Source organism: Numenius arquata, chromosome 15 (genome assembly GCF_964106895.1).
Source record: "Numenius arquata chromosome 15, bNumArq3.hap1.1, whole genome shotgun sequence".
Classification (NCBI taxonomy): domain Eukaryota; kingdom Metazoa; phylum Chordata; class Aves; order Charadriiformes; family Scolopacidae; genus Numenius; species Numenius arquata.
The window spans coordinates 818,683-832,910 of record NC_133590.1 but is presented as its reverse complement, the minus strand read 5'-3'; the positions used below and the strand labels follow the sequence as shown (position 1 = coordinate 832,910).

Below are 14,228 nucleotides of genomic sequence, written 5' to 3'. Positions count from 1 at the left end.
TTCGCCTTCAAGGAATATTTAAACAGTATGAGCCCAAGATATTATCTTCCTTGAGAAGGTCTTCTATTAAAAATTAAATTATCAAAAAAGTTTAAGCTGCAGAAATTAATGTAGTTCTTTTTCTCCTTTCCACAGATTGCAGGAAAGCTACTTCTGTTTGTTGATCTTGATGAAAGTTAATGCAGTAGATTATTCATTACATATTTTATGATAAAATCCAAGGGGGTTTCATAGCCAGGATCATGAAAAATTGACTGCAGTAAATGACAGTGCAGAGACCGATTCGTCGAGCTTAATGATGTGCTACCATTGTGTGTGGGACACCCTTAGTCTATTTAGATTGTATGAACATTGATTGGGATATAAAGGTATCTGTGAAAACAACAGAACAGTTCTGAGGTTTTAATTTTTGTTTCTGTGTCCTCCGTTTCAGTTTTGTTTTGCTTTTTTTCCAGAGCATCCTGAATTGCTTCTGGTAATTCTTTTCCCCCACATGGCCTAAAGTTGGCATGTAGAGATAGTAACTATCTTAGGGCTTCATATGCACAAGAAAATGTTCTATGCTGTTTTTTTAAAATAGCTGGATGGGTCTGCTCTAACCCAGAGGTTTCTGCCTATGATGAATTCTTTAACGTTCCTTTGGTAGATGAATGGAGATTGTAAATTCTAGCTGATGTCAAGAGCCACTAGTAGTGATAAGCTCTTCTGTTAGCACAGCTTGGTCAAGAAGGTGCAGCACCATCAATTATTCACCCCCAAAAAAAATAAATTGTAAAATGTAAAACACAGATTCTCTGCAGAACAGTAAGTTTCCATGGAGCAGTATCTTTGTCGCATCAAGGTATTACGCTAGCTATCAAATTGATAGCCAGGAAAACAAATGCTGTTACTACAATTTGAGCAGCCAGTGATTAAAAACAGAATGTGCTTGGACTTCAAATAAACCTGTCATTAATTTTGTCAATATTGTTAACATCTTTCACAGAAGAACAAGAAATGTTGATGAAATCTTCAAGGTAAGACCCTGTAATGCAACTGTCAGGGTAAATCAGGATTTGGACGTGGGTGGCTTTTTGTTGGTGGTGATCATTTGGATTTTTATGGTTTTAAGTCTAGGTGGTGTCCCTGTAATTATGTGTCATCTTTGACATTCTAAAAGAGTATTTCCTTAGTATGATAAGAAAGAGCTTCCACACAGCTCACTTTTCCTGAAACACTTCTATTCTTGCTGAAATCTCATTTGGATTACACTTTTGTTATGCAATTACGAAACTACTGGTTAATCTATACAGCTAACTGCAATGCTTTCTTTCAATAAGAAGTATTATTATTTCATTACTGGCAAGTGCAATAAATACCTTTTCTTAATGCTTTTTAGGTGAGTGCATTGTATATTAGTATTTACTTTTTCATTACATCAGTAAACGTTTTTGGTTTGTGATAATTCTTAGTAACTTTCTTCATCCTCACTCTTTTTTTCAGTGGATCTCTCTAAAACTCCTGTTGTCATGGTATGGCAAACCTCTGAAAGACTATGAACTCTGGGCATTATGTCACGAGTGTTTATGTACTCTGCAGACCTGCATAGATTATCCAGGTATAGTCTTAATTATCTTAAAATATTTCCTTAGTTATTTATGCTCACTTTATTAATATTTTCTTTATTCTGTTGATGCAAAACATCTGGACTTTCATTTTGCATGCAGAAAAAATAATAGGCAATATTTCTAACTTCACTCTCTTAAATTGTGACTTAGAATCTTTACTCAATTGGGAGTTTTCTTCCATATGTAGAAGAATGTCTTCTCGTTATTCCGAGTTTTGATGGCTTTTGCGGGGGAAACAGATCTTTACTACTTGAAGCAGTGAAAGAAATTTTGTGTTTAGACATTCTGGGAATGGAGGAACCACTGTGACTTTTAAGAAAAGCAGTGGGCGCTTGTATCTTGAGAGCAGGAGGAAATAGGTTTTATATATATGTAAACATAGTTCCTCTCTTGCCTGGATTTCTTTATGACAAATGATTCCTGACATATTTTTGACCATACAGGGCTTTGTCAGTTTAAAGCACCCAGGGTCTTGTCATGACGTTACTACTTCCATATTCCCTGTGCTTCAGTTTATAAAAGGATTATCAGAAATCGACTTCTGGGAGACGAATAGGGAGCTCTCCTTTGATAGATTGGGATACGTTGTATGCGACTTGGGAGAAGACCATCCTAATTTTCCATAGGCATTCCGTGCCTGACCCAGGCACAAATACAGGTTGGGCGGAGAATGGTTGGAGAGCAGCCCTGAGGAGAAGGACTTGGGAGTGCTCGTGGATGAGAAGCTCAACATGAGCCAGCAGTGCGCGCTGGCAGCCCAGAAAGCCCCCCACATCCTGGGCTGCATCAAGACAAGTGTGGCCAGCAGGGCGAGGGAGGTGATTCTACCCCTCTACTCTGCGCTCGTGAGACCCCACCTGGAGTACTGTGTCCAGCTTTGGAGTCCTCAGCACAGGAAGCACATGGACCTGTTGGAACGGGTCCAGCAGAGGGCCAAGAAAATCATCAGAGGGCTGGAGCACCTCCCCTATGAAGACAGGCTGAGAGAGCTGGGGTTGTTCAGCCTGGAGAAGAGAAGGCTCCGGGGAGACCTTGTAGCAGCCTTCTAATATCTGAAGGGAGCCTTAGAGGAGAGATGGGGAGGGACTCTTTATCAGGGAATGTAGTGATAGGAAAAGGGGTAATGGTTTTAAATTGAAGGAGGGAAGACTTAGATTAGATACTAGAAAGAAATTCTTTGCTGTGAGGGTGGTGAGACCCTGGCCCAGGTTGCCCAGAGAAGCTGTGGCTGCCCCATCCCTGGAGGGGTTCAAGGCCAGGCTGGATGGGGCTTTGAGCAACCTGGTCTGGTGGGAGGTGTCCCTGCCCAGGACAGGGGGGTTGGAACTGGATGATCTTTAAGGTCCCTTCCAACCCAAACCATTCTGTGATTCTAATATTGGTTTAGCTTATACTAATAATAAATCTGCAGCAGTTCTGATAAACAGAGCAGAGGTTCCCACCACCATCACCTTGCCTTTCCTTTTCCTTGATTAAAAAGGCCTGCTTTTGAGGGTTTGGACAGGGATGAGTTTGAAGTCTGTAACTGAATATAAACAACTGCATAGTAAGGTACAGAAAACTTACTGCATCTCTTTTGTTTTCAGCTTCAGTTGTTTTAGGTTTTATGATATAGAACTGTTAAAAAGGAAATTGGCCATAAATAGAGATTTCTGAGCACTTTAAGCAATGTTACCCTTAAAACTAAATATTTGATACCCCTTGCAACGAAAGGATTATTTCAGCCTCATAGCACATTCCTAATGTATATGAAAGTTTCAAATAACTGCACATAATGACTCAGATTCTAATTTAATACGCATAGCCAGCCTCTGTTACCGTACTTACATGCACCCAGAATGCATGAGTCTTCAAAATACTAAAGACTGAGTTGTGATCTGAACCTTACGTAGTCTGTAAAAGTGAACATAATGATACAAACCACTAAATGGAAGGCACCTTACTTAAAATTCCATTTTTGACAGATAAAGCTACCTTGAATTTGAATGTTGTTTTCCGATCTCGAATATTTCTGCTAGAGAATTCTCTGCCTGTTCTGAGAGTATTTGTGCATCGTGGTATGAGTAACACTGGTGTTACTCCTTCAGTGTCCACACACATACACACATATAAAGTTTTCTCAGCATTCCTTTTGAATATTGTTCATTTATTAAAGCTGAAGCTGATATCATATAAAGTGTTTTTTAAAATATCCTTTGTCTTATTGGTAGAGTAAGATTGGCAGCTGGTGAGTCATGGTTAAATATATGAAATGTGGAATAAATTGAATTATTTATTTATTTATACAGCTTTTTCCTCCAAATCCTTCCCTGATTACACTTTTTTCATTATCCTAAGCACGAATTATCTGGGTAAGAAAGCATAGCCCGAAGCTAGCCTCTTCTTTTTTTTTTTTTTTTTTTTTTAATTCAATCCTGCTACAAATGTTGTTTGTACCCTCCATTGACAGTTTACTTGTTTCCTCTCCTCTTAACAGAGGATGTTGCTTACACATTGCTCACAGGTGCTCTAGGGAGCCCACATGAGAATTCTCTGTTGTACTGACTCATGAGATGTGGTTTGTGTGAACTGTGGTGCAGATTCAGGGCCCAGAGGCATTAACTCTTGAGAAGCGAAGCCAGCAAGCGTGAGGAGTTCTAAAGAGAGCTGCCTCTGCAGAAATAACTAGTAAAGGTTCCCATTCAGGAAAGCTTTGCTTTTCAAGACACATAGTCCAGGTCCAGCTTAAATATTATTGAAGGTAGTAGGCAAGCCTTTGTTTACATTAAGCATGGTAAACAATTTAATGGCTTTAGATGTGTTTTGTACAGGTAACTACAAAAGCAAAACGATGATTTCCTTTTTTTTCTTACTTTATTTTTCTCTTTTAGACCTCTTCAGTTTATTATTTAATAATAAATTAGTATTTGTTTTACTCTTAGGCCTCTTTAATATTTTATTTAACAATTAATAAATTTAACGTTTTAACCTTCTATTTAATTTAATGTAAGACTGTATTTTCCTAGTACTCTGTTTTTAATAAGAAACCAGCGTATTTGATGGTAGTCTACGAAGGCATGACTACATTGCTAGCCAGTTGGCTTATTATATTGAAACATGTTAAATTATAGTGTGCTTTGAAGATATCAGACACAGTCTCACCAAAAGTTTTTCATCATTGAATTTATATGACATGATTTCATGACCTTAATGTTAAGTTCCTGAAGACCTCAGATCATTTAAAATAGTTGGAAGTCAGCTATTTCTTTCCTAACTATGGAAAATCATGGCATTGCAAATACCAATCTATGTAACACTTCTTCAGTGGGAGAGTGTGTGTGATTATAACTATTGGTGCAAAACTGAACTCCATATCCTATCCCACCTAGGGGAGTTCTGGATCTGGCCACATATATCTCAGCTGTCTCTAGATAATGACTGTGTATTTTGGTGGGGTTGAAGGAGGGAAGAGAGGAGAGATTAAATGCTTAAGATAAATTGACCATCTTTTATTGGTACCTTGTGAGAAGACTAGAGTACATCTAGCTGTTGTATGTCTTTTTTTGTTTTGTTCCTTTTGTGGCCTTCCTTTTCAATGCTGTATGGAAAGAGAATAAGCTTTCAGTATTCTAAACCCTTTTATTTATTGTGATCCTATTGTGGTTTACTTTCTCATCTTTGTTCTGCAAGAATTGCTTTGGGTGATTATGCATCTACTGTCTCTTTTTTGGGTAGTGTCTGTTCAAGCATTAGTGTTATTTAAAGCATCATTTATTGTAGGGTAATTGCTGACATTGCAAATTATTTTTGAAATAATTTATTTTTATTAGTGTCAAATAATTAGAAGAACAGATATTTATTATGTCTTGCCCTTTTGTGGCTTGTTTTACAGTGGTCTTGTGTTTGGACTCTGTGCTGATTGACTGCCATGGAAGTATGCTCTTTGCCTCTCCGAAAGCTGAAGGTAAAGTAATACATTGTGTGCTCTGCTTATACTTCTTTTGGCAGGGAACGAAGAAGAAAGCAAATATCTTACCCTTTGTTTCTGATTTCTTTTCTCATTTAGAATCTTGTGATATATTTTATTTAGCTCCTGAAATTGAAGAAGAGGATGTGGATACTGAGAAGGTAATATGGCTAAACTCTTAGAAGATTCTGATAAAGTCTTTCTCATTTCTCCCAGTATTTCTTGGTTATCTGTAGTTTTTTTATATATTGATCTTCCATAAAATTTGTTGCTTCTGAAAAATAATTTTGCCTTCCAAAATTATTGGAGTAACTGCCAAAAATCTATTACTTAGTAGTTTTCCATAAGGCTTCATTATTTTCAGTTTGTTAGCAATAAGAAAGACTTCAAGGTCATGTTTTCATGTTCTGGAGGTCACACTAAGATCAGACTGTCTGGGCTAAAGCCCAAACATTAATCTCATTTGGAAGTTTGCTGTCAGCATATTTTTCTATGAGAACATTAGGAATTATGTCTCTAACCAATACAGTTTTCCTAGAGCTTTTTGCTATAGATATAAGCCATAAGGAGCTCTCAGACCAAAGATGATAAAAACGTTAATAAATAGCAGGTGAGTATGCGCAACTGCATCTGAATTGCAAACTAACACAGTGATCTTCAGAGTAAGGAAAACAGAATTTATGGTACCTTTCTAGTATGTAACAAGAGAAAAGGATAGCTAATATGTACCTTGTGCCCCATGAGTTCTTCAAAAGTAGACATAGTAGTTCTGAGTCGGAAAAAAAACTTCATTAAAAATCTTCTAAAGATGGAGTTTGACTTTCCGTAAAATTATCTATAACTAGAAAATGTTTATATATCTTCTATAAAATTGCTTTTTCTTCTTAAACTGCTTTGATCCAATGTGCAGGTTTTTTAAAGTCTTCAGAAGCTTAAACTAAGCCTGAAATATAATACCGCAGTTTGACCAGACAATAGAAATTAATAATCCTAAAGTCTTTATGCTTTGTTCTTTTTCTTTGGAAAATCTGAAGCAAGTTTTTTTTCCTTGTTTTTCTACATTGTATATATAATAAGCTGACCTATTGGGGTTGTTTTTTTGCTTTTTCATGAAGCTTGTTTAACTTTCTGGTTGTTATGAACACTTTGTTAGAATTACAGTATGGGAATCAAGACTGTGATGTGCCAGTCACAATAACTGTACTACCTCAGGAAAAGGAAATTTTTTGAAGGATATGCTGGATCGGATGGCAAGTTTTTCCTAAATAAATAAATAAATTTAGGTTAAAATTGTGATCCTATTGACCTCTTGGAATTCTGAGCCTAAGGGGAAAAAAATTTTTTTGTTGTTTTGGTGGAGCTGATTTCTCCTATTTCAAATATTTTCGTACCTTTTGTTCAATAGTTCAAATCGTTCACAGGTTATTTTCTTTATAGTGAACACCCTTGTTATGTTGTGTTCACTGCTGTTCATTTTGCTCAAAAGAGTGCTAGAAAACATTGTTTTACGATGAGAGCACGTTATTTAGTCCTGTATTTAGGTTTCTGTCCCCTGAGCATGTTTAATGTTTTAGAGGCAACATGAAGAAGCATGGTGCTTTAACTTTTTCAAAATTGCGTTTAGAATCATAGAATCATAGAAATGTCTAGGTTGGAAGGGACCTTTAAGATCATTTAGTCCAACCATCAACCTAACCTCTGACAAAAAAAAAAAACCACATCTCTAAACCGTGTCACTAAGCACTATGTCAACCCATCTTCTGAATCCCTCCAGGGATGGTGCCTCAACCACTTCCCTGGGCAGCCCATTCCAAGGCTTAGTAACCCTTTCAGTGCAAAAATTTTTCCTAATATCCAATCTGAACCTCCCCTGGTGCAACTTGAGGCCATTTCTTCTTGTCCTATCATCGCCTGTGACTTGGGAGAAGAGACCGACCCCCCCTGGCTCCACCCTCCTTGCAGGGAGTTGGAGAGAGCGAGAAGGTCTCCCCTCAGCCTCCTTTTCTCCAGGCTGAATAACCCCAGCTCCCTCAGCTGCTTCTCACAAGACTTGTGCTCCAGACCCCTCACCAGCTCCATTGCCTTTCTCTGGACCTGCTCCAGCACCTCAATGTCTTTTTTTGTGGTGAGGGCCCCAAAACCGGACACAGCCCTCAAGGTGGGGCCTCACCAGTGCCCAGTACAGGGGGGACCATCACCTCCCGAGTCCTACTCACCACGCTGTTCCTGATCCAGGCCAGGATGCTGTTGGCCTTCTTGGCCACCTGGGCACACTGCTGGCTTGTGTTTAGCTGACAGTCGACCAACACCCCCAGGTCCTTTTCTGCCAGGCAGCTCCAGCCACTCTTAGAATCACAGAATCATAGAATTGTCTAGGTTGGAAGGGACCTTTAAGATCATCTAGTCCAATCATCAACCTAACCCTGATGAAAAAAAAAAAAAAAAAAAAACAACAAAACAAAACCCCACATTACTAAACCATGTCTCTATCAACCCGTCTTTTGAATATCTCCTCTTCCCCCAGCCTGTAGCGCTGCAGGGGGTTGGTGTGACCCAAGTGCAGGACCCGGCACTTGGCCTTGTTGAACCTCATCCCCTGGGCCTCAGCCCACCCATCCAGCCTGTCCAGATCCCTCTGCAAAGCCTTCCTACCCTCCAGCAGGTCAACACTCCCACCCAACTTGGTGTCATCTGCAAACTTACCAAGAGTGCACTCAATCCCCTCGTCCAGATCATTGATAAAGATGTTAAAGAGAACCGGCCCCAATACCGAGCCCTGGGGGATACCACTGGCCACCAACTGGATTTAACTCCATTCACCACCACTCTCTGGGCCTGGCCCTCCAGCCAGTTTTTAACATTTGTAGCACATGCTAACATAAATAAACTAAGCATTAAGTAGACTAAATCTGGCTCTGTCTGAAATTGTAATTCTTCAAATAAAACAAGAAAGCTTGTGAAAACCAAGTACTTTTCGAGGTCCCTCATCATGGCAACTTCAATTGATCTAGCTGCATTTAGTAATTGCTAAAATGAATATATGGTACCTCAGTCTTCTGATAGGTGTAATCTTCTGTGTAAAACGTGACTCGGACTGGCTAGCTTATAATTACTATGTGCCATTTATTTGCTGAATTGTAAAGACCTTTTTATGGAAATTGCAGCTGGCCAGGTTTTATGGTGGAACTCTAGGCTTGCAGCAAGTTAAGTTTTTACATGAGAAAGGAATTCTTCAAAATGGTTCTAAAGCCACCTTTTTCCTGAATAATTTTCCTAGACAAAGGATAAGACAAATTATGTCTCTTGCTCCAACAGTAGAAAATTAGCTACTGTTATTGGCCCTGCATACATAACAGTTTTTGAATTGGCCTGGGATCTTCATCAGAACCTTCAAAAGCCAAATGTGTTCTATACTTTGGAAGCTCTAGTAATTTTTTTTTATTATTATTCTTTTTTTGGTGGGGAATGAGGGGAATTTTTGGTTAATTTGCTGGAATTGGTTTTGAAGAGGAAGCTTTTTTTCGTCTTTTTACATCTTTCCTCTCTCTTACGTTATGCCAATAGGTCTGCATTTATGGTGTTGCTGCAGTTCTGTGGATGGCTGCAAAATATAGTCTTCCACCGAGTCACAAACTAGCATTGCCAAGAAAATTTAAAAAACTTCTTCTGGATATGGCAAGAAAAAACCCTGAAGAAAGACCTTCTCTAGCGGATGCAATTAAGGTTACTAGATTTAAGCAATTCCATGTGAAATCTAGTTGTGTCTGAAGTCTCATTTTAGTGATTTGAATATCAAAATATTAATTTATTTTTTTGTAATAGACTGATGTTTAATTAAATCGTAACGAGTCACTTTTTGGGTTGTTTTTAAAGTTACCTCCCTAGGGACACAGAGGGGTGTGTTTCTAATTTATATTGAAATTGACAGTAAAGGTACTCAGAATAGGTTCATAAGACTTCCTAAACTTAGATTACTTCTAACTGGCTTTTTATCTTGAGTTTGTCCTTGTCCAAGAATACTTCACCTGGTTGAAAACTTATTTACTGACTGAAAATTATGATTCTTTTTTTAGACATGCAATCATTATTTACTTGAACAAGGTATAAACAGCAAAAATATTTTGGCATTGTTGAATAAATCCGTCTTTAAGGTAAGAGTAACACGTTTTTATTTCTTTATGTTTTTTCAATTCTGTAAATTGTATTCAAGTAAGATTTTGTCCCCTGCAAGTATAGTTAGATTTGTTCTCTTATTTTATTTTTTTAATTTATTTTCAAATAGTCTAACTTTTTTTCTGCCTTTTGCTGTCGGTGGTCACTCACCAGATTTTGTTGCCCAGACTCCACAATACGTATGGGTGAAGAATCAGTCACTTAATTTCATAATGTCTCTTTCATTTACCACTCCTTTCAGCATAACAGAAGATATTACTATATAATTGTTGTGGTCTGTTTATGTTTCAAATGTATGTATATAATGCACACATCATTCAGTCAATTCATGGACCTGATTTTGTTCAAAACTTTGATTACCTAAAAGTTCTGACTTGAAACAGAGGGTTATCAAGGTTTCCACAGTTCTACTAGTCCTAAAAGTTTTGTATGTCATTTGTTTTAATTCTCCACCTTGGCATGACTAGGTTGTTCATTCACATTCTCAGTTTATATGGGAGTTGGATTTTTTTGAAGTAATGTGCTGAGCAAAATTTAAAAAAAAGGAAAATGCTAATAAATTCAGTTTGTATTTCAATTTTTATTGTTAGGCTGTTGAGGAAGAAGTAATCTCATCTCAAGATCATGTTGCTTTTGAATTTAACAATGAAAGACATGAAATGGACCCTTCAGAGTCAAGTCTAGGTAAGCAATCAAACTCTGACACATTTACTTTGTTGTAGTATTCTCTAGATCAGTTCTCCATGTAAGATTTTCTTAGTCAGGTACGCAAATTTTTTTTGTGTCTAAATTAATTGTTATTGACCTTGCATTTATAGTTTACATGTTGTCCATCTTTCTAACTGTGTTTTTGTTTTCAGGATTTGTGCCTGTTACCAGTGAAAGTAAACTTGTAGCTGTTAAAGGACCAGTACCATGCCAGATTTCTCTGAATTGTGAGAAAGCTACATTACCTGTTGCATTCACCTCTCCTGCGACTCACTTCAAGCCTATTATCTTGGAACAAAATGAAAATAAAGCAAAGTTAGTATATCCTAAAGCGGAACAAGTTAAACTTCATTGTTAAATCTACTAGAATTGTCCTCAAAAAAAATTTTTGTTCCTTTTCAGAGAGGTTCACACACCAGTTTCTGAGCAATTAAAGAAAGAGACAAGAAAGGAAAAACATATGGACCCCAACAAATCAGGCTATATAGAAGACTCTAAAAACAGGAATATTGTGGACACAGATGTTGTTGAAACTGCGCCTGAAATACCTGTATGTGCTTTACAAGTTCCAGACCACTCATCCCAGATATCTTCAGACAAGCAAAAGTCAGGCAATGCATTTACTTCTATAGTTAGGTTACCATCACCATCTGATTCCTCACATATCCTACAGGGAAAGAGCACTTCCTCTGAAGTTCCTTCCAGCACCTTAGCTTGTCCTACATCTCCTAATTTTCTTCATATAAATAACATCATTCTCAAACAAGACTCAGAGAAAAGAGTTTTGACGTTTGTACCAGTACATTTAGCTGTATCAGAGCAAATACCAAATAAACCTCTTCGTTCAAGAATTGCTTATGATTGCTATCATAGTTTGCCAGTGCTACTTTCAAGTACTATTGCAAGTAACAAAATGAGCACACAAGCAGAAAACGATGCTTACCTTTGCAAAGCGCAAAACTGTGAGACTACTAATACACAGAACAAGTTTGATAAAAGTGACCCAGTTATTCAAATCAACTGCCAAGAAATTGAGTGTGCTAGCAAGGTAGACAGTAATTGCACTGACCAAGGACACACACCGTGTACCTCAGTGAATCAAGACAATTCTCATCTATTTGATGTTGAAGTCCTGCCTGAGCAGAACAGAACAAGTGACGCTTTACTACAGGAAGTGGTTCATCTTATACAAGAAGAGTTTGCATTTGATGGCTATCTAGAAAACGGAGTTGAAGTTTTTGATATGGGTATGTACATTTTTTTCCTTTATATTATTATCATTGATGTGTAAGAATATTGTTATTAATGTCCTTTTTCCTCTCTCCTTTTGTTTCTTTTCTTCTTTTTTTAAACAAGGTAACTTCATTTTAAACTTAAAGGAAATTAAGTTTGGTATGTTCTCTGATAAAATTTGTGAGAAGTTTTGTGACCTCTACTGGGATGAAAAATTACTGGAGAATCTCTATCAGGTAGTAAATGGAGAAAGACCTTCACGTTTATGGTAGGTGCGATTTTTCTTTCTTACAGTTCAATTTAATGCTTTTCTTCCTACTTCCTAGAAGGAGGAAAGGATATGCTGCTTCTCTTAAGGTATCCTTGCTTGTTTCCTGCCAACTGTTAATTTCATGGTCTATTAGATACTTCATGGCTTTCCCCATAGCAAATAGTGTTTAATGGCTTAGCATTTTCTGATGTCTGTAACCCCATCTTAGGATAGCTTAATAATGGAAACCTAATTCTGATCAGTAATGTTTTCAACCATTGATGGAGAGCTTTGTAGTCTTGTTAAAAGAGGCTGTTTAATCAGAAGTGAAATATATTGTTCTAACTGTTCAGTTTGCTTATTCTGTTTAATACTTTATACATCCTGTTATTCTATTCACACCCAAGAACAAGGAGATTAGTTTAGCTTTGCTAGAAATGTTTTACATAACTGGTTTAGTTTGACTTGGTGTTCCTCCTGACAGTCTTTTGTAAGTAGCCTGTTAAGTGAGAAAACACCAGCTTAATGTATTTCTCATTTTTACTATTTCAACTTCAATGACATATCTATCTGAAAAATTAATAAAAGCCATTCTTGTTTTATTGCAGCCTCCAAATGTAGCATACTTATAAAAGCTCCTAGTGAAGGCTATTGTAAACAGTAATCAGTTTATATGTGGAAGTTATATATGATTTGGGTTTTTTTTCACTCATGGTCTGAAAGTACAAATTGGAAGTTTTGACAAAGGATCTTGGTAGATACAGACTAGAAAAACTTCAGTGTTAAAAGATGTGTAATCCCTACAGCAAGTTTCAGAGAGAATAGACTATGACCTCCAGACACCAGAACCTGACATGCTGGCCTATTTCCCATTTGGGCTGGGATTTTTAAGGAGCCATTGAAAACTGGTTGAAGGTTAGGCTCTTAAATCCCCAAAGTTGAATGTTATGGTAGTAGAAACTTGAGCTGTTCCAGCTGAATTACTGACATATATGAAGAGGTCATCCTTTATATGCACTTTTGTTAAAAAGTGAAGTTTTTGAAAGCGAGAGGGAAAAGGAAATTATAATTTATTATCCAGTATAAAAATGCAGGTCTAGCTTTTAGATCACACGCAAGAACTGGCTGAGAATATCTCTGACGCACTTCTTACTTTATATTCTTTAGACAAAGAATATAGCAGTTCTTAATTGTTACCTTCTTTAATTTAAGATTATGGTTATTCTTATTAGGGATGACTTAGAGTCAGACTGTTATCCAGAGGTTGAATCCTGAGTGAAAAACCCATTACAGTAATTTGCAGACTAAGTTATGCCTGGAGTTACACCTTCTGTTTCTATGTGTTCTGATACTTCTGTTGCAATTTTGTCAAATGCTGTAAAGAAAAATCTCTATATCTTACTCAGTGTGCTTTAATATCCCTTTGAATATTTTTTTCTTTTCATTTTAACAACTGAAACTGAACATGCAAATTTCAGGAGACAGATAAATTCTATCCCTTCACATACACAGTAGAGTTATTTGTAAGATCTCATTTTACTGATGTAAACATAAAAGTATATGAAACATTAATTTTTCCTAATCTTCTTGTATTTTCAGTATAACTGAGGCAGATGATTCAAAGTGTGGAAATGTATTGCAAGATCTGAAGAAATCTGATGGCTTTTTGGCAAGCAGTGATCAGAGAGAGGGTGAGAAAGGACTTCATATTTCTAGATCTTTGTGTATGGTAGGAATCTAATAGTGACACAAGTTTTGAGAGATTAGCAGGTTGAGTATATCTTCAGGAGAACACTCACCGTAACACTTACAAATGTTATCAGTCAATCTGAACATTGTCAAAGCCTTGGGGACCTGTTGTCTTTTATATGAAGCTTACATATGAACAGATGTCATTGAGCTGGGATGCCTATTTCATTTACTTTTACTTGCTTTTATTTACACAGATGTGTCTGTTGAAAAACTCCCTAAATCCTAACTGCTACGTGTGGTTTGTTTTTGTTCATCCAGTAGATGTTCTAGTGGTGTGCTTTAAAGTAGGGAGAGGGAAGGGGGAGAGTCATACTGAGTCAGCTCCACACGACGTAACAAGCTTAGCTAGGCAGAGAGAAGAGCTTTAGAAAATGTTTACGACTCCTTAGGTGTTACTGAAGAAATTGAGGATGGACTGAGGGATGGCTGTGCAACAGATCTGGTTGTTCACTTATCAGAATTAAAACAAAACTAGGCAGTAAAATAAATAAAAATGCATTAAAATTTAAAAATGGTATTGTCAGTAGTTGTTTACAAATTCTGAGGAAGAGAATTGTAC

General features: G+C 37.1%; 1 protein-coding gene across 1 annotated transcript in view; it reads left to right on the top strand.

Moving 5' to 3' along the window:
* The window catches only part of KNDC1 (kinase non-catalytic C-lobe domain containing 1), a 66,589-nt gene that overhangs the window by 36,544 nt on the left and 15,817 nt on the right, over nucleotides 1-14,228 (top strand). The window contains exons 7-16 of the mRNA XM_074158976.1: nucleotides 1,483-1,597; nucleotides 5,479-5,550; nucleotides 5,653-5,714; nucleotides 9,118-9,276; nucleotides 9,627-9,704; nucleotides 10,317-10,410; nucleotides 10,587-10,749; nucleotides 10,837-11,681; nucleotides 11,791-11,935; nucleotides 13,517-13,608. Coding sequence (XP_074015077.1) covers nucleotides 1,483-1,597; nucleotides 5,479-5,550; nucleotides 5,653-5,714; nucleotides 9,118-9,276; nucleotides 9,627-9,704; nucleotides 10,317-10,410; nucleotides 10,587-10,749; nucleotides 10,837-11,681; nucleotides 11,791-11,935; nucleotides 13,517-13,608 — 1,825 coding nt within the window. The remainder of the gene's footprint in view (nucleotides 1-1,482; nucleotides 1,598-5,478; nucleotides 5,551-5,652; nucleotides 5,715-9,117; nucleotides 9,277-9,626; nucleotides 9,705-10,316; nucleotides 10,411-10,586; nucleotides 10,750-10,836; nucleotides 11,682-11,790; nucleotides 11,936-13,516; nucleotides 13,609-14,228) is intronic.